This window comes from Rhinolophus ferrumequinum, chromosome 14 (assembly GCF_004115265.2).
Source record: "Rhinolophus ferrumequinum isolate MPI-CBG mRhiFer1 chromosome 14, mRhiFer1_v1.p, whole genome shotgun sequence".
Classification (NCBI taxonomy): Eukaryota; Metazoa; Chordata; class Mammalia; order Chiroptera; family Rhinolophidae; genus Rhinolophus; species Rhinolophus ferrumequinum.
Genome location: NC_046297.1, coordinates 40,425,467 through 40,452,903, shown reverse-complemented (window position 1 = coordinate 40,452,903; position 27,437 = coordinate 40,425,467). Strand labels below are relative to the sequence as shown.

The window sequence follows — 27,437 nt, the reverse complement described above, 5'->3', positions numbered from 1 at the left end:
ACTGAAATATATACTGTAATAAAAGAAGAAACAGAGGGAAACATCATAGAATACCACCACACAGAAATAATAGACAACAACAAAAAGGCAAAGAAACAATGGAGACACAGCCTTACCAGAAAACTAAAGATAGAATGACAGGAAATCCTCACATATCAATAATCCCCCTAAATGTAAATGGACTGAACTCACCAATAAAAAGTCACAGAGTAGCAGATTGGATCGAAAAACTAAACCGAACCATATGCTGTCTCCAAGAGACACATCTCAGCTACAAGGACAAGCATAGACTAAAAGTGAAAGGGTGGAAATTGACACTCCAAGCAAATGATATCCAGAGAAAATCAGGTGTAGTCATACTGATATCACATGAAACAGACTTCAGGGTGAAAAAGGTAACAAGAGACAAAGATGGATATTTCATAATGGTAAAGAGGACTATACAACAAGAAGACATAGCAGTCATCAATATTTATGCCCCTAATCAGGGAGCACCGAAATATAACAAGCAACTACTAACAGAACTAAAGGGAGAAATTGACCAAAACACAGTTATACTAGGGGACTTAAATGCATCATTGACAGCTATGGATAGATCATCCAAACAGAAAATAAATAATGAAATAACATCCCTAAATGACGCATTAGATGAAATGGACATAATTGACATATATAGAGCACTTCATCCTAAAACATCAGACTATACATTTTTTTCTAGTGTACATGGAACATTCTCAAGGATAGACCATATATTGGGACATAAAATCAGCCTCAGCAAATTTAAGAAGATTGAAATCATACCAAGCATATTCTCTGATCACAAGGCTTTGAAATTGGATATCAACTGCAAAAAGAAAGCAGGAAAAAACACAAATACATGGAGATTAAACAACATTATTTTAAAGAACGACTGGGTCAAAGAAGAAATTAGAGGAGAGATCAAAAGATACATAGAAACAAATGACAATGAGAATACATCCTACCAAAATTTTTAGGATGTAGCAAAAGCAGTTTTAAGAGGGAAATTTATATCATTACAGGCCTATCTCAAGAAACAAGAAAAATCCCAAATAAATAACCTCATGTTACACCTTGAAGAACTAGAAAAAGAAGAACAAATGAAACCCAAGGTCAGCAAAAGCAAGGAAATAACAAAGATTAGAGCAGAACTAAATGAAATAGAGAACAAAAAGACAATAGAAAAAATTAAGGTGACAGAGCTGGTTCTTTGAAAAGATTAACAAAATTGACAAACCCTTGGCTAGAATCACTAAGATAAAAAGAGAGAAGACACTAATTAACAAAATCAGAAATGAGAAAGGGGAAGTTATCATGGACACCACAAAAATACAAAGGATCATCCACAAATACTATGAAGGACTATATGCCATCAAATTCAATAACCTAGAAGAAATGGACAAGTTCTTAGAAACATATAGCCTTCCAAGGCTGAACCATGAAGAACTGAGAAATCTAAACAGACCGATCACCAGTAACGAAATTGAATCAGTCATCCAAAACCTTTCCAAAAGCAAAAGTCCTGGACCAGATGGCTTCACCAGTGAATTCTACCAAACCTTCAAAGAGGATCTAATACCAATCCTGCTCAAACTTTTCCAAAAAACTGAAGAGACAGTACTCCCTAAACTCATTTTATGAGACCAACATTACCCTGATACCAAAACCTGGTAAGGACAACACAAAAAAAGAAAACTACAGACCAATATCTCTGATGAATACAGATGCAAAAATCCTAAAGAAAATTCTAGCCAATCAAACACAACAATGCATTAAAAAGATTATTCATCCCTAACAAGTGGGGTTCATCCCCGGGGCACAAGGATGGTTCAACATCTGCAAATCCATCAATGTGATACATCACATAAAATAAAGGACAAAAATCATATGATTATATCAATTGATGCAGAAAAAGCATTTGACAAGATACAACATCCATTTGTGATTAAAACACTTAATAAAATAGGTATAGAAGAAAAACACCTTAACATAATAAAGGCCATATGTGACAAACGCTCAGCTAATCTCATAATTAATGGTGAAAAACTGAAGCCCTGTGCTCCACGTTTAGGAACACGACAGGGCTGTCCCCTATCACCTCTGCTTTTCAACATAGTGTTGGAAGTCCTTGCCAGAGCAATCAGGCAAGACAAAGAAATAAAAGGCATCCAAATTGGGAATGAAGAAGTTAAATTGTCACTCTTTGCAGATGACATGATGCTATACATAGAAAACCCTAAAGACTCCACCAAAAAGCTATTAGAAACAATCAACGAATACAGTAAAGTTGCCGGCTACAGAATCAACGTACAAAAGTCCATTGCATTCCTATGTACTAACAATGAAATCTCAGAAAAAGAAATACAAAAAACATTTCCTTTTGCAATTGCAGCAAAAAGAATAAAATACCTAGGAATAAGCAAGGATGTGAAAGACCTATATGCTGAAAACTATAAGACATTTTTAAAAGAAATTGAAGAAGACACAAAGAAATGGAAAGACATTCTGTGCTAATGGATTGGAAGAATCAACATAGTTAAAATGGCCATATTATCCAAAGCAATATACAGATTTAATGTAATCACCATCAAAATCCCAATGGCATTTTTTAAAGAAATAGAACGAAAAATCATCAGATTTATTTGGAACCACAAAAGACCCCGAATAGCCAAAGCAATCTTAAGAAAAAAGAACAGTACTGGAGGTATCACACTCCCTGACTTTAGCTTGTACTACAGGGCTACAATAATCAAAACAGCATGGTATTGGCAGAAAAACAGACACATAGACCAATGGAATAGAATTGAGAACCCAGAAATAAAACCACATAAATATGGACAGATAATTTTTGACAAAGAAGCAAAAAACATACAATGGAGTAAAGACAGCCTCTTCAATAAATGGTGCTGGGAGAACTGGAAAGCCACGTGCAAAAGAATGAAACTGGACTGCTATCTGTCACCATGTACCAAAATTAATTCAAAATGGATCAAAGACTTAAGCATAAGACCTGACACAATAAACTGCATAGAAGAAAACATAGGTACTAAATGTATGGACCTTGGGTTCAAAGAGCATTTTATGAATTTGACTCCAAAGGCAAGGGAAGTAAAAGCTAAAATAAACGAATGGGACTGTATGAAACTTAAAAGCTTCTGCACAGCCAAAGAAACCATTGACAAAATAAAGAGGCAACCAACTGAATGGGAGAAGATTTTTGCAAACTGTGCCTCCGATAAGGGGCTAATATTCAAAAATGTACAAGGAACTCATGCAACTGAACAACAAAAAAACAAACAACCCAATTGAAAAATGGGCAGGCGACCTGAAGAGACATTTCTCCAAAGAGGACATACAAATGGCAAATAGACATATGAAAAAATGCTCAACATCACTAATCATCAGAGAAATGCAAATAAAAACCACAATGAGGTCTCACCTCACCCCAGTCAGAATGGCTATCATCAACAAGACAAATAGTAACAAGTGTTGGAGAGGCTGTGGAGAAAAAGGAACCCTCATACACTGTTGGTGGGAATGCAGACTGGTGCAGCCGTTAGGGAAGGCAGTGTGGAGGTTCCTCAAAAAATTACAAATAGAATTACCATATGACCCAGCAATCCCTCTCCTGGGTATCTACCCAAAAAATCTGAAAACATTTATGCATGAAGACACGTGTGCTCCAGTGTTCATTGCAGCTTTGTTTACGGTGCCCAAGACATGGATACAACCAAAATGTCCTTCGATAGATGAATGGATAAAGAAGTTGTGGTATATATACACAATGGAATACTATTCGGCGGTAAGAAAAGATGATGTAGGAACATTTGTGACAATATGGATGGATCTTGAGAGTATAATGCTAAGCGAAATAAGTCAGACAGAAAAAGTAGAGAACCATATGATTTCAATGATATGTGGTATATAAACCAAAAACAACAAAAGAACAAGACAAACAAATGAGAAACAAAAACTCATAGACACAGACAATAGATTAGTGGTTACCAGAGGGTAAGGGGAGTGGGGGTGGGAGATGAGGGTAAGAGGGATCAAATATATGGTGATGGAAGGAGAACTGACTCTGGGTGGTGAACACACAATGGGATTGATAAATGATGTAATACAGAATTGTAACCCCAATAAATTTAAAAAAAATTAAAATGGATTTAAAAATTAAAGCAAAAAACCTCTATAAATACTTGTGAGGTGTAGCTAGGACTGATAACCACTTTTGAGAAAAAGAAAATAAGCAGCTTCACTCTACTCTCAGTGCCTAGAACTTATCTGGAGTATTTAGGAAGGATGGAGACACAGTGGAGCACGTGCAGCAGACAGCGAGGTGGCTGGTGAAGTAGGTGGAGACCATGTCATATTAAGAACGGGTGGAGGAATAACTGGTCATGTTTAGGTTGTATATTGTTCACTTACGTTAACCTTTCATAACTCTCTATCAATTATTAGATGTTGGGTTAAATAATTTTAATTCAATACATATTTTTAAAGTTTCTCCTTTGCATGTGCTTGTAACACATTGTGATTTTTAAAGTATATCACAGCTTATTGTTTTTTATTTTGGACAGTACATACATGTAGTTTCACTAAATATAAGAGAAAGCTAATTAGGGTCTGCTTTAGATTTTTATGAGTTTGTCCTGGAAATAAGTTCTAGATTGATTTTAAAAGGGTTTAGGAGAGATACCAAGAAAGGAAGACTGCCCATCAGGTGTCCCTGCTCCCTAGTCCATCTGATGGCCCTGGACAGAAGTGTAAGTATTGAGAACATGTGCTCTGAACAACAATGTCGCACTCTATGCCTAGTAACATCTCTCCCAGCTCTGATTCAGATCCTTTTCCTCCTTCTTTCTTCCAAAATCTGTTTCAGAAAACAATCAAATATGCAGATGTAAAATGCTTAATAATGTTTTAATGTTCATGAAATATTTACAGTTTTTCCCCAAAATCACAAAGCTTTGAGCCAAAGGATCAGTAGGCTAGAACTTCAGATGCCAAGAACTTGAGATGCCAGGATAGTAATGTGTGAAGGGGAATCACTTTCCCATTTCTCCAGAGATCTTGCCATTCTTTCCTGAAAAACTGTTGTATGCATCTTTAATTGGTACTATTAACCTTGCCCACAACATAGCAATAAAGGTGAGAACAGTAAACGACAGGTCTCACTTGCAGCTGGGTGCAAATTCCCATAGTATTAGTGGGCAATGAGAAACCCTTCATTTCCTCCAGAGGCACTAAGGTGTGGCCACAGTGGTTTGGAGTCACTTGTGGTACTGAGTATGGTCTGCTTTTCTGTGTTCTCTTGGTCTGTGGAATGTTTAATGATGTGTGACTGAGCTTGGGCCTGTCAGGGTAGGTATTTTGGTCTTCGGGTACCTGTTTTACTAGCGCAGAGCACAGACAAGCATGCACATATTAGTCTTCCTCGTTCAAGTGAAAATTTGTCTGTCTTGTAAAAACCTCCGGGAAAAGGGTTTCCATAGACACACAGTGGCCATTACACTCCTCATTACTCACACAGGAAATCATTCCTTTTATTTAACTAAAATCCTTGGGCTTCAGTTTGACTGTTTCCTTTTATTCTGCCCTCATTGGAGATGGAAAACAGCTGGTCACTATTTTCTGCACAAGAACCATTCAAATATACTTAGATACTTACTAAATTGTGTCCTTAGACTTTTCTTTTCCAGGCTGAACAATTGCAGTCCCGTTAACCTTTGTGCAGGTATTATTTTTTAAGCTTTTAATCTTTTTTTATGAATAGCCTCTGGATCTTCTCCATGTTGTCTCTGTCTTCCTTTGTTTTAAAATTCAGTCTGAACTTAAGAAAAAGCTGATGCCAGTGGCTTCTGTATGAACATCCTGTTATGTGTGTGTGTGTGTGTGTGTGTGTGTGTATACACATATACACATTCATTATACTCTTGGCAACAAATTAAAGAACAAATTTCCAAGATCATTAATTAGGTGGATCACCACATCTTAAAATATTTTTTAAGAACAAATTAGGTAATGTAATCCCTTCGATGAAGTATATTATGCTAGAGTTATGATTAATTGTTATTTCTTTTCCTACATTGACTATCTTTGTCATAATCATGCTAAGAAATTAAAAATTAAATTATATCTTGTTAAAATATTTAAAAAATTCCTTTATGTATTTGAATTTCCATGAAGACTTTTCACCTGTTTGAAAATATGCACATTAGAAAAGTTTATGAATAATTGTGAGTGGACTGGCATATTTTCTAAAGGTATTATATTCACAAAATTTAATTTCCTTGTATATATTTTGGGGAATGTGGGAAGGAAAGGGAAAACCATTTTTTTCATTTAATATTTAAAATTGCATGGTGATTATTTTATCCTTTATTGCTAATGAGTTTTTAGTTCCACAGCAAGTAGCTGAAAGAATTGGGGGCAAAATTGAGGAATGAGGTGATTCTGCACATTAAATTTATTGTTAAAATGAAAATATACTTGTGTAAGCTAAGGTTATAATTCAGCTGCAACTGGAGAAATTGATACCAATTTTATGTGATTATTCTTTCTCTGTTTTAAAAAAAGTATTTGCCATAGCAACCACAGTCACATATGACAGTGGTTACTATCTTGAGATTTCCTGCTTTACTCTCCTGTTGAAGGGCCTTACTATTTATTTTTTTGTCCTTTTTTGAAAAATAAATTATAGGTCAGAAACATCATCTTCTCTGTCCCACTGCTGTGAACATACATCTATCTTCCTGGAGACTTGACTGCCGAATGTGGGCCTGTGTTTCATACTGTGTATTTAAATACTACTGGGCAATTATACCTGCCCCCTCCCATTAACTTTTAAAACAAATATAACCTATTTTCCTCCTTAGAAAAATTTTTTTTATCTTTATTAAATTTATTGGGGTGACACTGGTTAGTAAAATTAAATAGGTTTCAAGTGTACAATTCTATAATACATATAACATTGTGTGCTCAGAGTCAGATCTCCTTCCATCACCATATATCAGGGGTGCCAAAAATATGTACACATTTTAAGAGATGTTATCTATGTATTTTCTTTTTTAAAAAATTAAAGTTTATTGGGGTGACAATTGTTAGTAAAGTTACGCAGATTTCAGGTGTACAATTCTATAATACATCATCTACATATCACGTTGTGTGTTCACCACCCAGAGTCAGTTCTCCCTCCATCACCATATATTTGATCCCCTTTACCCTCATCTCCCACCCCTCTCCCCACTTACCCTTTGGTAACCACTAAACTATTGTCTGTGTTTATGAGTTTTTGTTTCTTCATTTGGTTGTCTTGTTGTTCTGTTGTTTTCAGTTTTATATACCACATATCAAGGAAGTCATATGGTTCTTGATTTTTTCTGTATGACTTATTTTGCTTAGCATAATAATCTCAAGTATTACTTTTCAAAGTTGAATTATGGTAGCAATGTGTAGTATGACATTTGCTCAAAAATGGCAAATGGCATTTATCAAATGCTAGCATCATTCATTGTAGTACAATTTTAATATAGTTTTTTCCTTTCTTAAAATGTGTATGCATTTTTTTGGTACTCTCTGCATTTGACCTCTTTTATCCTCTTCTATCATCTCTCCCACTTTACACTCTGGTAACCACTAAACTATTGTCTGTGTCTATGACTTTTTGTTTCTTTGTCTTGTTTGTTTGTTGCTTTCAGGTTTATATCCCACATATGAATGAAGTCATTTAATTCTGGACTTTTTCTGACTTATTTCGCTTAGCATGATAATCTCCAGATCCGTCCATGTTATCACAAATGTTAGTATTTCATCTTTTCTTACAGGCTGAGTAGTGCTCCATTGTATATCTGTACCGAATCTTCTTTATCCAATCATCTATTGAAGGACACTTTGGTTGTTTCTATTTCTTGGCCACCGTGAATAATGCTGCATTTTTAAAATTTGTTCTTAAAATTCTTTATGTATAACAAAGATATACTCTAAATATTAATGTTTTAAATTAAACAATGGAAATACAAGTATATACATTTGAATAAAAAAATTGTGTCAGCATATCTTGTTCTCAAGACATCTGAAAAGAAAAATGAAACGGAATAGACTGCCTTCTTTTATTTAAGTAGATTTTTAGACTTTTATTTTTAAATAACAGAATGTTTATTTATAATCTAGGAATAGGTTATTTTTCAAAAATTTGAGTGTAGAACTGAAAAGGCATTTTACCATAGGTTTTTTTAGGTTAGCCTATAAAAGACGCTTAAAACTATAATATATCTGAAATGTAGTAATAATTAAACCACTATATATAATAGTGGAGTTCAAGTTACAAATTGGGGTGTTCCTGTAGTAAAATTGAAGATTGCTGAGCCTGCCTCTTCCTACATCCTCCATTTGGGAATAGAAATGTATCAGTTAGGGACTGAATTTGGTTGTATGTACCAGAAAATCCAAATAACAGTGGTTTAAACAAAATAGGACTAATTTTTTCTTTTTCATTTAACAAGAAATCTAGCAGCAGAGTGTCCTTCCATTGGTAGAGTGATATCATGACATCATTAGGCAGCGATCCTTTTTTTTTTTAATTAATTAATTTATTTCTTAAATTTATTGGGGTGAAAATTGTTAGTAAAATTACATAGATTTCAGGTGTGCAATTTTGTATAACATCATCTATAAATTACATTATGTGTTCACCATCCAGAGTCAGTTCTCCTTCCATCACCACATATTTGATACCCCTTACCCTCATCTCCCACCCCCCAACCCCCTTACCCTCTGGTAACCACTAAATTACGTTCCCCAGATTAATTTTCAAGACCCCGTGGCCATCTTGTGGTTACTGATTGTTTTCTAATCCCCTCACCTTCCCCCTTACCCCCACCCCACCCGCCCATCTAGCAACCCTCAGTTTTTCCTCTTTGTCTCCAAAACTGTTTCTGATTAGTTCATTCACTTATTCTTGTCTTTAGATTCCGCATATAAGTGAGATCATATGGTACTTATCTTTCTCTGACTTATTTCACTTAACATAATGTTCTCTAGGTCCATCCATGTTGTTGCGAATGGTAAGATTTCTTTCTTCTTTATGGCTGCGTAATACTCCATTGTATAAATGTACCACAGTTTCTTAATCCAGTCATCTACTGATGGGCATTTCGGTTGTTTCCATGTCTTAGCTATTGTGTATAGTGCTGCAATAAACATAGGAGTGCATGAAGATTTTTGAATTGGAGTTTTGGATTTCTCCGGATAGATACCTAGGAGAGGAATTACTGGATCATAGGGTAGTTCCATTTTCAGATTTTTGAGAAACCACACTGTTTTCCATAGTGGCTGCAATCCCACCAACAGTGCACAAGCATTCCCTTTTCTCCACATCCGCGCCAGCACTTGTTGTTTGTTGATTTATTGATGATAGCCATTTTGACTGGGGTGAGGTGGTATCTCATTGTGGTTTTTATTTGCATTTCTCTGATTGTTAGTGAGGTTGAGCATTTCTTCATATGTCTATTTGCCATCTGTATGTCCTTTTTAGAAAAATGTCTCTTCAAGTCCTCTGCCCATTTTTTAATTGGGTCGTTTGTTTTTTTGGAGTTGAATTGAGTGAGTTTTTCATAGATTTGTGATATTAATCCCTTATCAGATATATCATTGGCAAATATCTTTTCCCATTCAGTAGGGTGCCTTTTTGTTTTATTGATGGTTTTCTTTGCTGTGAAAAAACTCTTTAGTTTGATATAATCCCACATGTTTATTTTTTCCCTTATTTCCCTCGCGCGAGAGGATATATCAGTAAAAATCTTACTCCGGTAATGTCTGTGAAGTTTCTTCCTATATTTTCTTCCAGGTATGTTATGGTTTCAGATCTTACATTTAAGTCTTTAAGCCATTTTGAATTTATTTTTGTATATGGTGTAAGGAGGTGGTCCAGCTTCATTTTTTTGCATGTTTCTGTCCAGGTTTCCCAGCACCATTTATTGAATAGACTGTCTTTACCCCATCGTACATTCTTGCTTCCATTGTCGTAGATTAAATGGCCATATAGGCAAGGATTTATTTCTGGACTCTCTATTCTGTTCCATTGATCTATGTGTCTGTTTTTATGCCAGTACCATGCTGTTTTGATTACTGTAGCCTTGTAGTATAATTTGAAGTCAGGTATTGTTATACCTCCCACTTTGTTCTTATTTCTCAAGATTGCTGAGGCTATACGGGGTCTTTTATGGTCCCATATAAATTTTAGGATTACATGTTCTATTTCTGTGAAAAATGTCGTTAGTAGTTTGATAGGAATTGCGTTGAATATGTATATTGCCTTAGGCAGTATGGACATTTTAACTATATTAATTCTTCCTATCCATGAACATGATATGTGTTTCCATCTATTTATATCTTCCTTCATTCCTTTCTTCAGTGTCTTATAATTTTCTGAGTACAGATCTTTTACTTCTTTGGTTAAATTTATTCCCAGGTATTTTATAGTCTTTGGAGCGATTGTAAATGGGATTGTTTTTTTAATTTCTCCTTCTGATGTTTTATTATTGGTATATACAAATGCAACTGATTTCTGAATATTAATTTTGTATCCTGCTACTTTACTAAATTCATCTATCAGGTCTAATAGCTTCTTGGTGGAGTCTTTAGGGTTCTCTATATATAGTATCATATCATCTGCATATAATGATAATTTTACTTCCTCCTTACCAATTTGGATGCCTTTTATTTCTTTTTCTTGTCTGATTGCTGTGGCTAGAACTTCCAGCACTATGTTGAATAGAAGCGGAGATAGTGGGCAACCTTGCCTTGTTCCTGATCTTAGGGGGAATGGTTTTAGCTTTTCCCCGTTGAGTATGATGTTAGCTGTGGGTTTGTCATATATGGCCTTTATTATGTTGAGATATGATCCCTCTATTCCCACTTTCTTAAGGGTTTTTATCATAAATGGCTGTTGGATTTTATCAAATGCTTTTTCTGCATCTATTAAAATGATCATGTGATTTTTATTTTTCCTTTTGTTAATGTGGTGTATCACATTAATTGATTTGCGGATGTTGAACCAGCCTTGCATACCAGGGATGAATCCCACTTGATAATGGTGTATGACCTTTTTAACGTATTGCTGAATTCTGTTCGCTAATATTTTGTTGAGGATTTTTGCATCTATGTTCATTAGAGATATCGGCCTGTAGTTTTCTTTTTTTGTGGTGTCTTTGTCTGATTTTGGGATCAGGGTGATAGTGGCTTCGTAAAAAGTGTTTGGGAGTCTTCCCTCCTTCTGGATTTTTTGGAAGAGCTTGAGGAGAATAGGTGACAATTCTTTTTTGAACGTTTTGTAAAATTCACCTGTAAAGCCATCTGGTCCAGGGCTTTTGTTTGTTGGGAGATTGTTGATTACTGATTCAATTTCCGTGGTGGTAATCAGTCTATTCAGGTTTTCTGTTTCTACTTGAGTTAGCCTTGGAAGGCTATACGCCTCTAGAAAATTGTCCATTTCTTCCAGATTGTCAAATTTGTTGGCATATAGTTGCTCATAGTAACTTCTTAAAACTTTTTGTATTTCTGCGGTGTCCGTTGTCACTTCTCCTCTTTCATTTCTGATTTTATTAATTTGGGTTCTCTCTCTCTTTTTTTTAATGAGTCTGGCTAAAGGTTTGTCGATTTTGTTTATCTTCTCTAAGAACCAACTCTTGGAATCATTGATCTTTTGTATTGTTTTTCTGGTTTCTATTTCATTTATTTCTGCTTTGATCTTTATTATCTCCTTCCTTGTGCTCCCTTTGGGCTTATTTTGCTGTTCTTTTTCCAGATCCCTTAAGTGTGAAGATAAACTGTTGATTAGTGATTTTTCTTGTTTCTTTAGGTAGGCCTGCAAAGCTATGAATTTCCCTCTTAGGACTGCTTTCGTGGCATCCCATAGATTTTGGGTCGTCATGTTTTCATTTTTGTTTGTCTTGAGATATCTTTTCATTTTTTCCTTGATCTGCTGCTTGACCCATTCGTTATTTAGTAATAAGTTATTCAGCCTCCATGAATTGGTGTGTCTTCCAGCTTTTTTCCTGTAGTTCATTTCTAATTTCATAGCATTGTGATCAGAGAAGACAATTGGTATGATTTCAATTTTCTTAAATTTATCAAGACTTGTTTTGTGGCCTAATATATGGTCTATCTTGGAAAATGTTCCATGTGCGCTTGAGAAAAAGGTGTATTTTGCAGCATTGGGGTGAAATGTTCTGAAAATATCGATTAAATCCAAGTGGTCCAATGTATCATTTAAGGCTGTTGTTTCCATATTGATTTTCTGTCTGGAAGACCTGTCCCTTGTTGTCAGAGGTGTGTTGAAGTCCCCTACTATGATAGTGTTACTGTTGATCTCTGTCTTTATGTCAGTCAGTACCTGTTTTATATATTTAGGTGCTCCTATGTTGGGTGCATAGATGTTTACTAGGGTTGTGTCCTCTTGTTGGATCGACCCCTTTATTATTATATATTGCCCATATTTGTCTTTTAATATGTTCTTCATTTCAAAGTCTATTTTGTCAGACATAAGTATTGCAACTCCAGCTTTTTTCTCATTTCCATTTGCATGAAATATCTTACTCCAACCCTTCACTTTCAGCCTGTGTGTGTCTTTTGTTCTGAGGTGAGTCTCTTGTATACAGCATATACATGGGTCTTGCTTTCTTATCCAGTCAGCCACCCTATGTCTCTTGATTGGAGCATTTAATCCGTTTACATTTAAAGTGATTATTGATAGGTACATAGTTATTGCCATTTTTAAATCTGTAGTTGGGTTGTTTTGATCTTTCTTCTATTTACAGAAAAGTCCTTTTAGTATTTCTTGCAATGCTGGCTTGGTGGTAATAAATTCCTTTAGCTTAGTTTTTTCTGGAAAGCTCTTTATCTCTCCATCAACTTTAAATGATAGCCTTGCTGGATAAAGCAATCTAGGTTGTAGGCCTTTGTTTTCCATCTCTTTGAGTATCTCCTGCCACTGCCTCCTGGCCTTCAATGTTTCTGTAGAAAAGTCATTTGATAGTCTTATGGGGGTTCCCTTGTATGTGACCCTCTGTCTTTCGCTTGCTGCTTTTAGGATTCTCTCTTTGTCTTTAAGCTTTGCCATTTTAACTATAATGTGTCTTGGTGTGGACCTGTTTGGGTTAATCCTGGTTGGAACTCTCTGCACTTCCTGGGCTTGTATGTTGGTTTCCTTCATCAGGTTGGGGAAGTTTTCGGACATTATTACTTCAAATATGTTCTCAATCCCTTGCTTCCTCTCTTCCCCTTCTGGTATTCCTATGATGTGCATGTTGTTGTGCTTGATGTTATCCCAGAGGTCTCTTAAGCCATCCTCATTGTTTTTTATTCTTTTTTCTTTCTGTTGTTCCGTTTGGGTGATCTCTGCTACCTTGTCTTCTAAGTCGCTGATTCGATCCACTGCTTCATCTAACCTGCTGGTAATTCCTTCAAGTGAGTTCTTAATTTCGGGAATTGTGTTCTTTTGTTCTAACTGGTTGTTCGTTATGATTTCTACATCCTTCTTTATGTCTTCTCTAAGCTCCTTAAACATTCTTATCACCAGTGTTCTGAACTCTGTCTCTGAATGGTTGGTTACGTCTGCTTCATTTGGTTCCAGTTGTGGAGGTTTCTTCTGTTCTTGTATTTGGGACATGTATCTTTGTTTCCCCATTCTGGCTGACTCTCTGTGTTTGTTTTGATGTATTAGCTAGATCCCCTAGAGTTCTTAGTTCTTGCTAGTTTATCTTATGTAGTATGTGTCCTTTATATTTGACTTGCACTACGTCGTTCTTCTCCTCTGCGTGTGCTCCAAAGGTGACTCTTGTTTTGTGTATATTGTCCTGTTCAAGAAGATATTTAATTGCTTTTTGCCTGTGAGTAGGTGGGGTTAACTCCTAGGCTGACTTGTTGTGAGACTTGGCTCTGCCCACCGCAGGGTGTTCTGCTGCGTGAGGGTTGACCACTTAAATGTGGTTTGGCCTCTATGGGCTCTAGTGCCTGCAGAGAATTCCTTCTGGGTGTATGACTTGTAGGTCAAACCCGGTAGTACTCTGGTTTGGTCTGGAGTTGGCCTCTGGATATGTTGAATCTTGTGCCTCTTAAGCTGGGCCCTGGTAGGGCAGTTTCAGAACAAATCAAATCACCAAGCACAACAGCAACAACAACAACAAAGAAAAAAAATCAAATACATTCACATGTAAAAACACCCGATAACCCCCACTCGACACAGGCAAAGATATCAAAGATATAAAGACAAAGCAAAACAAAACAAAACAAAGCAAAACAAAAAGCAGTGCCAGTCTTGGCTTAAGCCCACCAAGTAATGTCCAGGTTGTCCTCTGCGGTACCAAAGAGCCCCCTGCTTATTGCGCAGGCAGAGCCGGTCACCTGGTGCCCAGAGTGACTTTGGGACTGTAGATTTAAATGCGTGGGCCTGAGGGGTCTGGATGATAGTTTTTACAAAGTCAGTGCAGTTTCTGCCCTTGCCTGCACATATGCACACTGAGAGTAGCCCCACCAGCCCCGTGTCCAGTACTCCTGAGTCTTAGGGCACTTCTTCAGTGTGTGTGTGTATGGGGGTGTGCGGGTGGGAGATTTCTGAGCTGCTGAAAGCCCAGAGCTGCGTCTGCCTTACTGCGGATCCCTGGGAGTGTCTCGGCAGTTGCACTTGCCCCGCCCTAGGCAGGCCAGAAAGGGTGGGGGCTGGGGATGGAGGGGTCTTCTCTCTCCCAGCCCAGCCACGCGCGTCACCCTCTTCCCGCAGGCCAGAAAAGGTGGTGGTATGGGTGGAGGAGTCTCTTCTCTCCTAGCCCAGCCAAAATCACACTCTTCCCGGCCTCTTCCCTGGGTCAGGGCTGCCTGTCAGGCTTCCCAGAGCCTGAGCACTAAGGCTCCTGTGTAATCTGACACTACTCCTCAGTTCAGGGGCCAGTTTAAGTCTCTGGAAGGGCGGGGGTAGGATTGGAAGAGTGGGGGGGAGGGGCCCAGGTATGGAGTCTGTGTTCTTTGTCCGCCCTAGGGCCCACTAGCTGCCCTCCCGGCGGGAGAAATCAGCCGTGGGATGCAGGGAAAGAGCCCACCTCCTGGTCTCTGTGCTCTCCGTTCCGCCCTGGGATCCCGTGCGTGCCTGGAACTGCGGGTGCCACCGCGGTTTTCGCCGCTGCCCCCGGCTGGGACCCCGCCGGGGGCCAGGATGCCGCCGCGGGCCGCGAGTTTTCACTCCGCTCCCTTCCTTCCTTCCCCTGCTCGCCCAATTAGCGCACCTTCAAGTAATCCTTAGCTTCAAGTAATCTACGAGTCTCTTAGCTGTTCTGTGTGATGAGCAAAGAGTTCTTTGATGGGTTATGGGTCCCATTTGTAATAAGATCCGGAGGAGAATTCAGAAAGTGCGCCTCGCTGCCGCCATTCCTCGGCAGCGATCCTTTTTGTGTCATCATCATTAGGGTATTATTCTTGTCTCCCTGCTTGTACAATAAGTGCTAGTTTTCAGCCATCAAATTTCATACAGGAGGAAAGAGCAAGAAGAAACGGGTGGTACCTATATCAAGAAAATAGAGCTTTCCTAGAAACCTTCATATTATGTGTCATTGGTCAGAATTGTGTCACATGGTCACTCCTCCCTACAATAGAGACACCTGTCACCTCAAGGAAGCGAGAACCTGTAGATGTTAGGTAGGCAACTTTTTCACTTTGAGACACTAAGACGCTAGTGGTGTCTCATGACCTGGGCAGCCCCTGACGGGGTAGGGTTAGGAGCAGCACAGGACTGTGGGGATGGAAGAGAAGATTTCTGAAATGAAATTCCTTAGTAATATTCTTTTTTGTCTTTAGTCAGTTCAGGGATTGGCTTGCCTCTTCCCTTTCTTTTACCACGACTTTCTGATTGGATTCTTACTTCTCTGACTCCTTGCAGAAAAGAATACTACCTGTTTTTCATCCTTTTCCTTACTCTTCCGGTCTCTGAAGGAAGTGACTGCCCAGCCCATCTTACTTTTTGTTGTGAAGGTTTTTGTAAATGATTGAAGTTTCCCCTATTTTTTTTTTCTGTAGTGGAAAAGCAACTTTTGAGATTTTGTTTCTTCCTTCTTTTCTGTGCATGTTGTTGCTCTTGAAATGTAGGCCATGTTAGAGTAGCTGCCCCACAAATCTAAATTTCTAATAGGAAAAGATTAGTCTTCCATTTATTCAGATACACAGATCTCAGATAAGAGTCATTGATATATCAAAAGACCACTGACAATTTCATTACAGCACCAGCTATTATAAAGATTCTGGGGTGAAGAGTTCCATGCCTCCTAGTTGAGGAGCAAACAAAGGAGACTAACTAGAGTCTGCAGTAAAGCCAATGCTGACTGGAGGGGAAAGTACTAATAGCAGTGCAGGCCTGGCCTGTGGGCAGTGGAGGAAGATGTGGGGAGGGGCAGTGTTCAGGGAGTGCTGCTTTCTTCAGTGGATTAGTAGTGCAGGGATGTGGTTTTGTTTTGTTGTTTTTTTGTTTTTTTTTTAATCAAAGCACCTATATAAACTAAATTTATTTTTTAAAGAATGCCATCTGGAAATTTGCTTCAGTGAAACATTTTTTTACACATTTGTGAATGCAGTTGATAATGGTGAAATTCAGGGGTTTCTTACTTGCACAGGAGTTATTTCCCAAAGAAACCATTTTTACTCTTCTTTCTGATTATGATTTTACTATATAAGCATTGATAACCCTTGCACTAAAGTTTTTAGATATCTTTATGCATGTGACCCATCTTAAGCCTCGCTGATTCAAATGGGAACTTAAAACGCAAATAAATATTCAATTCTATTACAAAATTTCTCTTAAAAAAAAGAATACTGAGCAAAGGCTACATGTAAGGGATAATCTCTCTCCCACCCCTGATTTGATTTGCTCAGTTATTTTACAGAAAATTTGTTGAGTTACACTTGTAATATTTTGTTATTTATTCTCATAAAAAGGTCAGAGGTGGAGAATAATTGAGGATAAATTCTTGGATTCTGTTTTGGAATAAAAACGTTGCCATAGGAACCAAATTTTAATTCTGAAGATAGAGAATGATGTCTTATAATAACGAAGCCCAGAAACAAATCAATGGTTCTTAAAATCTGTTGAAAATGTTAATGGGTTGTATGTGTCCAGTCCAAATATCAGTAATGTAACCTTGTCAAATTAATCAGTTCCTTTTTTTTTAAATTAAGTTTATTGGGGTGACAATTGTTAGTACAATTACATAGGTTTCAGGTATTCAATTCTGTAATATATCATCTATATATCACATTGTGTGTTCACTACCCAGAGTCAGGTCTCCTTCCATCACCATATGTTTGACCCCGTTTACCCTCATCTACCACCCCTCTCCCCACTTACCCTTTGGTAACCGCTAAACTATTATCTGTGTCTATGAGTTTTTGTTTCTTTGTCTTGTTCCTTTGTTCCTTTTTTTAACGATAAGAGATTTTAGGGACGGAAGTTGAAGATAAAATACCGTCAACACAAAATCTTTATGTAACATTTATTGATCATTAAAATGTTATACCTTTCTCCTGTATATTTTATTCATTTGTAACATACTAGTAAAGTCTGATCTGACAGGAATCTAAAGGCAGCTTTGGCTGATACCTTGATAAACTCTCTAAGAAATTCCTTTTCCATGAGTTTTATAAGTGAGATATGAGAGTGTTCTAAGTTCAGAAGGTTTACTATGAATATTGGTGTTTATACTATCCTAATTTTGATGGACTGTCTCAGGATCTTTTCAGTGGGTACCATTTGGGTCCCAGATGTCTTGTCACACTTATTTTCAAATCTTATAAAGCCTAAGCAGCTCTCATTAGAGAATGAGTCTTCAGATAAAAAGGTTTTTTTTCCTGTTTCTCCACTAATACATGCATATTCTAAAGATCAGATTCCTTCTGACTCTACTGGGACAGATTATTCTAAAATTGTAGTAGTCACAAAATTTTTCAAATTTATTATGCCAATACTTAGTTGCTAGTAATGAAATACTAGTAGCCTCTACTAATTTAAAAGTCATGATGTTGAAAACCCACATACCATCTCATTAGCTCTTCCTCATAGTCATCAGTGTTAAACATCTGGTGTAGTCAAAACCACTCACTGAGTGTCACAGTTATTTGTGGAATTATTTTGGTAAAGGATTTGGGTTCCTGCATTAGGGAACTTACAGTTTAACGAAAATGTAAAGATGGAAGCATATTTAAAGACTGAAAATAAAAAAACCCCAAAGCATTATTTTTGCTAATAATTATATTATTCATGTTTACTTATATTTTACCATAATGATTTATTTGATTAGAGATTAGGTTCAACCATCAAAGCATCCATAAGAAAACGAAAAAAAAACCTCTGTGTAGGTATTAAGAAATAACATCACTTGCAAATAAGGATCTGTACATGTATAGAAGAAAACTTGGTCTCAAAGAGATATTTGTACACCCATGTTCATAGCAGCATCATTTTCAATAGCCCAAAGGTGGAAGAAACCCAAGTGTCTATTGACAAATGAATAGATAAACAATATGTGGTATCTACATACAATGGAATATTATTCAGCTTAGAAAGGAAGGGAATTCTGACGCATGCTACAACATGGATGAACCTTGAGAACATTAAGTTAAGTGAAATGAGCCAGTCATCAAAAGACAAATATTTTAATGATTCCACTTATATGAGATATCTAGAGTGGTCAAATTCATAGATATAGAAACTAAAATGGTAGTTTCTGGGGCTGGCCTGGTGGGGAGAATGGGGATTTGTTGTTTAATGGGTATAGAGTTTCAGTTTTACACAATGAAAAGACTTCTGAGATGGATGGTGGTGATGGTTGCACAATTATATGAATGCACTTAACACTACTGAACTGTACCTTTAAAAGGTTAAGACACTTAATTTTATGTTATGTTTATTTTACCGCAGTTTTTTTAACACATAATTGATGAGAAATCAATAAAAAACTGTTTTGATAGCGAAAAATCATATCATTTTAAAGCAATGACATGAAAATTTTTAAATGAATAAATTCTGCCATTACCAACCTCTCTTACATCCTTACCTGAGCAAACTCACTTAAACTCCAAATCCACCAAATAATGCATGCTGACATCTAAAAGCTGGGACTAGGAAAAGGGTCATAGGGTGCTGACCTAACAACTTCCTCACCCCACCCTTTCAATTTAAAGAATTCTAGACCTGCTGATTTGCTATGTAGAGTAGGCATCAATTCAGTTTCATCCCATATTCCTAAAGAATAAAAAAAAATAAAGGTTTTTTTAGCACTGTATTCTTTTGACCAACATTACCTTATAGCTCGTCCTGAGCCAACAATGTTACTTAGTTGTCTTACTGGTAACAATAGTTTTAAATTGCATTAGTACTGTTACAAATGCATTCTAGATTGGCCTGATCACTATTAGCAATATTACCTCTGATTTTAGAGGATCATGGAGAGACTGGAATGTCTCCATAGGCAAGTAAACAAGATGATGATGAGTCTGAAAAACATGTAATATGAAAGGAACTGGGGATGTTGCAGCTGAAAAACAGACAACCAAGACAGGAGCCATTATCTCCATCTTCAGATATGTATTTGTTGGACTGGCATATGAGAGAGGAATTTACTTGGAACATGAGTGTAAATTACAGAAAGACAGATTTCAAGTTTCCATTAAACAAAAACACTTGTAACGTAAGAGTTGCCGAATAGGCTTACTGTACTTTCCATCACAGGAAATGTTTAAGAAAAAGGTAGGGCCAATTACTATCTGGAGAACTGTATAGGGAATGCCTTACTAATGGTTTTTAGGACGTTTTTTGAAACTCGGGGGCTTTAAGGAATCCAGTTTGAAAACAAATGATCAAGACCATACCAGCCAGATTTAAAAATCTAGTTATTCCAAATGTTTATTTTCCACTTTAATCATTCAGTGTAGAAAATGAGGTGTCATTGAAAGATTCTAAGCAGAAGAATGACACAGTTTGATTTTCATTTAGAAAGGTCACACTGTGTTATCACTGTGAAACTGAAATCAAAACTGGATGAAGCAGGGAGACCACTTTCAAGGTTGCTGCAATGGCCCTGGCAAGAAATGATTAGAAACTAAACTAAAAGCATAGTAATGGTGGATAGAGGAAAAAGGGTTAGATTTAAACAACTGTATTAGAAGTAGAATTAAAACACCTTAATGATCAGTGTGGTATGATAGGAAGTGAGGAATCTGGGTTAATTCTCAATTTACCACTTTGGGGATTAAGTAAATAATGTTGACTTTAGTAGATGAACAGTAGCATTGAAGGGAAAGACCTTAAATCTAGCTTGAGAACTGGTAACTTTGAGGTAACTCTAACTCACCTCAGATTCAGTAGTCTAATATCAAGCAGTTGGGATCAGATATAGAATTTAGGAGCAAGTTCTGGGCTAGAGAAATAGAGTTGGCAGTCACAGAGAAATAGAGTTGGCAGTCACAGATACAAATATGATGACAGGTAAAACCATGGAAGTCCAGGAGGAGGTTGAATTCACCAGAAAGACTATGAGGAAGCAAAGAGATATAAGAGGAACCTGGTTAAGTCTTTATAACTAACAGCTGGTAGTGGTGCACAATGACAGTAACAATGCAGGCTTAAATGTTTAAAATAGTACAAGTTTTAAAACTTTACTGTCTTTGACAGGTGTCAAATACATCTGAAATGACTTTAAATAAAATTATGATAAAAATTCTGCCAAAATTCTGAAATGTTTCTGTAATCTAAGGATATTGTAGATCTCTACCTCATCATTAGTTGAATTTTTATTTGGCCTAGATATATTTGTTTGTTCATTCTTGTCTTATTTTACTTTGTTCTTCATTAAATTGACTATTTGGTCTTGAATATGACCAGTGCAAATGTATTATGTTACTCAATAAAAAAATTATACTTGAATAAAAATCATACTTCTTTAAGTGTAGGAACTTATACCCTCCTTATGTTCTTTGTTTACCTAAGGAAATGCAACTTCACCACAAGTACAAAGACCGTCTTTTATGGACTACTTTGATAAACAGGATTTCAAGAATAAGAGTCATGAAAACTGCAATCAGAACATGCATGAACCCTATCCTATGTCCAAAAATGTTTTTCCTGATAACTGGAAAGTTCCTCAGGATGGAGACTTTGACTTTGTAAGTACATTTTAATTCTCTCATTTATGTTTTCTCCTTTATTGTCATGTAGAGATGCATAGTCATGTGTGTGTATAAAATTATAGGCTGTATAATATTTAATATATAGCCATATATGTGAGTAGGAGAATGCTGAAATTGTAGTTTGCTTGTAGAAATGTCCTTGAGAAATGTAAATAATTGATTATAGTTAAATAAATTGTAGCCCACATTTAGAGAAATATTTAGGACTCTTTAAAATTAAAATGACAACTATTTCAAAAGATGTTTTTAATAATGCAAATATGAGATACTTCTGACAGTCAGTAAATTCAGTTTCCAAAACAAATGATACAAAGACATTTATGACATAGACTTGGAGAAATTTGCCTCAACTTTGAAAGTTAACTGAATTAGTTTCTACTTGAGTAAGTGTTAATTCCAGTTGGTTTGTCAGAAATAATAGTCCTATTCTGTTTCTATTTAGCATATAAACTTCAATATAAAACTGTGCCTTAACACCTCTTTTATTACATTTTTCTCTATTTCTTCTGCCCTGCCCCTTTTTGTTTCAAAGAATGCATATACTACAGATAAATAATTCTAAAGCAACTCTTTTCACATCTTCAGAGCATAAATTCTCAAAATGAGTTCTTTAATGGTGTAGAAATTCTTATGGAGTGAATTTTTGCTTTAGCATGTTTTAAATAGTTTGTTAGTTTTGCATATTATTCTGTAAGATTTTTCCACATGAAGTAACTACAGTCCTCTAAAGCTATACTTATTAATAAATATGTTTATAAGTAAATAAAATTATATATATAGATATATCTTTAAATTTTTTTATCTTTAAAATTTTTAAGCAATATAAACCATTTTGCTTAGTCAATATGTCTTTAAATGCTTTGGGATTATAAATGTTCTTAAGTACTTTTCTCCTAAATATTGTGATTATTTGAGTTTTTAATAATCAAATAATAAAGTTTTAAAATCTTTCCTCAATAAATTTAGTATTAATTGCTAGCAAATATTAGCAATAGCACAGTTTAGCCTAAAAATGCTAAGTGTAATATCTACTTATTGTTTTTCAATTATGAAGTTACAAATTAGAAAAATCTGTATTCCTATAGTAGTAAGATTTCATCTTAAGCTATCTACTTTTAAAAAATTATAAATTATTTAGAGTGCTGACATTCAAGCTTTAAATCATTTATGAAAATGATGAATTATGTAGAATATTTAGCATCAAAGAACTTTATCTTGTCTCAGTTGGAATAAATCTTAGTAGCCTCTGGGAAACAGTTTGAAATGAGCTACAAAGTAATGAAAAAGTTATCATTGTTAAGAAATAGCAAATAAAATTATTTAATTCTGTTTCAATTAGTTTTTGCTAATGGCTTGAAATAATTTTATTTGCTCACACTTTTGTGGGTCAGCAGTTTGAGTGGTTCTCCTGATGGTCTCACCTGGGGTGTTGCAAGTGGCTGCAGTTGTCTGGCAGCTTGAGTGGAGTTGAATGATCTAAAATTATCTCACTCATGTGTCTGGCAGTTGTGCTGACAGTTGGCTAGGCCGTATGACCCTATCAAGCGAGCCTGTGATTTTTATGTGGCGGTAGCAGCCTGCTAAGAGGGTAATAATAGAAGTTGTAAGGCCTCTTGAGACCTGTGCTTAGAATCTGCACAGTATCCCTTTATGATAGCATCAAAAAGAATGAATACTCCTTGGTTCCATCTTAACCAAGGAGGTGAAAGACTTGTATACTGAAAACTGCAAAATATTGCTGAAAATAATTAAAGAAGACACCAAAACATCGAAAGACACCTCATGCTGCTCTTGGATTAGAAGACTTAATATTGTTAAGATGTCAATATTGTCCAAAGCAATCTATAGATTTAATGTAATATCTATCTGAATCCCAATGACTTGTTTTTTTGCAGAAATAGAAAAATCCATCCTAAAATTCCTAAGGAATTTCAAGGGACTCAAATAGTCAAAACAATCTTGACGAAAGAGAAACAAAGTTGGAGGTCTCATACTTCCCTGATTTCAAAACTTATTATAAAGCTACAGTAATCAAAACAAAAGCTACAGTAATCAAAACACACAGACATATAGACCAATAAAGTAGAATAGAGAGCCCAGAAATAAACATATGTAGTCAAATGATTTTTAACAAGAGTACCAAGACCATTCAATAAGGAAAGGATAGTATTGTCAGTAAATGATGCTGGGAAAACTGGATGTCCATATGCAAAAGAATAAAGTTGGGCTCTATCTTATATCGTATACAAAAATTAACTCAAAATGAATCAAAGATCTAAACATAAGAACTAAAATTATAAAACTCCTAGAAAACACATAGGAAAAAAAGCTTCATGACATTGGATTTGACAATGATTTCTTGGATATGATATCAAAAGCACAGGCAACAAAAGAAAAAATAGATAAATTGGACTACATCAAAATTAAAACTTTTGTGCATCAAGGAACACTTATCAACAGAGTGAAAAGGCAATTCATGTAATGGGAAACATTTGCAAATTGTGTGTCTGATAAGGGGATAACATTCGGGATCTATATAAAGCACTCCTACAACTCAACAACAACAAAAAATAAACAATTGAAAAGATGTGTACTATCACTAATCAGTAGGGAAATGCAAATCCAAAGCATGAGATACCACTTCACACCCATTAAGATGGCCATTATATAAACACAGATTGAGAGAGAGAGAGAGAGAGAGAGAAAGAATAAGAAGTGTTGGTGAGGATGTAGAGAAATTGGAACCCTTCATTGTGCACACTCTAGGTGGGAATGTAAAATGCCGTTGTGGAAAATAGTCTGTCGGGGTGGGCAGATGGTTCAGTTGGTTAGAGCACGAGCTCTCAACAACATGGTTGCCCGCATGGGATGATGGACTGCGCCCCCTGCAACTAAAGATTGAAAAGGGCAACTGGACTTGGAGCTGAGCTGCGCCCTCCACAACTAGATTGAAGGACAACAACTTGGAGCTGATGGGCCCTGGAGAAACACACTGTTCCCCAATATTCCCCCCCCACACACAAAAAAACCCAGAAAAGTAATTGTGGTTTAAAAAAAGAAAAGAAAATAGTATGTCATTCCTCCAAAAAATTAACCCAAACTACCATGTGATCCAGCAATTCCACTTCTGGTACAGACTCAGAAGAAGCGAAAGCAGGGACTCAAACAGATATTTGTACATCCATGTTCATAGCAACATGTGTTCACAATAGCCAAAAGTTGGAAGCAACCCAAATGGCCGTCGGTGGATGAATAGACAAATAAAATGTGGTCTATACTTACAGTGGAATATTATTTACCCTAAAAAGAAAGGAAATTCTGACACATGAATGAACCTTGAAGATATTATGCAAAGGGAAATAGCCAGTCACAAAAGGACAAATACTGTGTGATTCCACTTACATGAGGTACCTAGAGTAGTCACATTCATAGAGACAGAAAATAGAATGGAATTGCCAGGGCCTGGGATAAGAGGAAGATGGGGAGTCACTGTTTTTTTTTTGGTTGTTGTTCGTTTGTTTTTAAACATTTTTTTTATTAGTTTCAGGTGCACAAAACAATGTAATAGCTAGACATTTATCATTTCTATCCCTCACACAGTGACGACACCCTTCCCCCATCCACTATCCCTCTGACATCGCACACAGCCATTACATTTCCACTGTCTCTATTCCTAATGCTGTACTCCGCTTCTTGTAACTGTGTGTGTGTGTGTGTGTGTGTGTGTGTGTGTGTGTGTATATATATATATATATATATATATATAATTGTAGTTGACATTCATTATTGTTCAACAGGTACAGAGTTTCAGTTTTGCAAGATGAAAAAAGTTCCAGGAATGGATGGTCGTGATTGGTGCATAACAATGGGAATGTACTTAGTGCCACTGAACTGTACACTTAAAAAATGGTGGATTTCATCTTATGTATATTTTACCACAATAAAAAATAAATAAGGGGAAAAAGAATTCACATAATGTCACTTCTACCATATATTTGTTAGTCAAAATATGTCACAGGCCAGTCCAGAATCAAGATTTTGACGTCCTTCTATCTGAAAATTCCAAAAACTGTTAGAAAACAAACTAATTTAATAAATGTTCTACTTTCTGCTTTAGATTATGCTAGGCACTATACACACACACACACACACACACACACACACACACATACATATGAGGTCGGACAATTAAGATCTTGAACTCATCCTAGAAAAAGTGCTACATACCTATTGCTGAATATCACCACAGTCACCTTCAAAGTACTCCCCTTGGGAAGCTATGCACCAACGCCAGCACCTAGTCCACCCTTCAAAGCAATTTTGGAACTCTTTTTCTGGAATGGCCATCATAGCTGCTGTCGTATTATCCTTGATGTCTTGAATGTAATCAAAATGTCTTCCTTTCAATATTTCCTTTATCTTCGGATAAAGAAAGAAGTCATTGGGGGCCAGATCAGGTGAGTAGGGGAGAGTATTCCAATACAGTCATTTGTTTATTGAATAGAAACTCCCTCGCAGACAGTGCCGTGTGAGCTGGTGTATTGTCATGATTCAAGAGCCATGAATTGTTGGCATAAAGTTCAGGTCGTCTAACTTTTTCACGCAGCCTTTTCAGCACTTCCAAATAGTAAACTTGATTAACTGTTTCTTCAGTTGGTACAAATTCATAATGAATAATCCCTTTGTTATCAAAAAAAGTTAGCAACATCGTTGCAACAAGTTCTCAAACTTAATTGTCAGACCTCATATACATATATAAAATCATACATATAATTTTTTAAATTACAAAGACAAGGTATAAATTAAGTGTTAAGTTATAATCCAGAGCAATATTTCAGATGTCATGTAGTTTTGCATAAGAGGTGTACTCCATAAAGGCTAGAGTAGTTTATGAAATTATACTATTGTGGATGGAGACTTGTCTATGCATTGAAGGATGGATAGCAGAAGGAAGGAATGTAGGCACTGCAAAGAATGATGAGTGTAATAAAAAGCTTAGAGAGAGGAAACCACAAGTTGTATTGGGTGACAATGAAGTAGAGACCTTCAAATTCATTTGGAACAATATGGGAGATAAAGCAGAAAGGGTCAGACAGATTGGGGGAGGCCTGAGTGCAAGATTGCAAAGTCTGAATTTTTAGATAGTAGAAAGCCACTGAAGGTTTTTAAGTTGGAGGATGACATGAAGTGTTTTAACAATATTAATCTTAATGGCAGCATGTAGGATTTGACTGATAGGAAAAGTAGAGGTAGGGGAAATCAGTTATGTGAAACAGGCTTGAAATAATATACAGACAGTCCCTGACTTACAATGGTTTGACTTAGGATTTTTCAACTTTAGATGGTATGAAAACAATGTGAATTCAGTAGAAACCGTACTTAGAATTTTGAATTTTGATCTTTTCCCGGACTAGGGAGATGTGGTATGATCTTCTCTCATTATGCCCTGGGCAGCGGCAGCAAACCACAGCTTCCCATCAGGCACACCGTCACAAGGGTAAAACAACCAATACTCTGTACAGTGTACTGTGTTGTCAGCATTTTTTGGATATTGTGTTCTGAGCACGTTTAAGGTAGGCTAGGCAAAATATGATGTTTGGTAGATGAGGTTTAATAAATGCATTTTTGACTTATAGTATTTTCCAATAACCTCATCATAAATCCAGGAGCATCTGCAGTAATAAAATGGAGAAAAAAGAAACAAAAACAGGGATAGATGCAGGATGTATTAGAAAAGGTTAATCAACAGAAATAGCTGAGTTACTAGATTAAAGAGTACTATTTTGGTTAAGGTGAGGAACTAAATAATAGGTGGAAAAAAAAAAAAGAAAATGTCCTCACAGTAGGAAAGGGGCTTCAAGAGATCCTATGACTGGACCCAATTTTTGCAGGATTATTTCTTTTCTGACTTACACAGGCCCTGAAAAGGGAGTTGGCGTGAGGCAGGGACAGAGGGACTAGAGCAGCAATTCTTTTCCCAGCATTTACTACACATGTCAACTGGAGCTGCTCAATCCTCTCATCACATTGAGGAGAGTGGAAAATGTTTGTAATAACTACTGAGGATGGTGTAAATGGGAATAAATAACAAATAAAGAAAGGATTGCCAGATGAATAGAGAATTGCTAGGAGTAGTAGCAATTACTTTGTCTGTAGTAAAAGACAAAGAAAAGTGTGTAAGAGGGGCTAACAGAGAA

The 27,437-nt window shown here is 36.3% G+C and overlaps 1 protein-coding gene across 1 annotated transcript in view; it reads left to right on the top strand.

Annotated features, from left to right (window-relative positions):
- STK3 (serine/threonine kinase 3) overlaps positions 1-27,437 on the top strand; it is a 313,046-nt gene that overhangs the window by 210,317 nt on the left and 75,292 nt on the right. Inside the window, exon 10 of the mRNA XM_033126415.1 lies at positions 21,041-21,216. Within this exon, the coding sequence (XP_032982306.1) occupies positions 21,041-21,216 (176 nt within the window). The remainder of the gene's footprint in view (positions 1-21,040; positions 21,217-27,437) is intronic.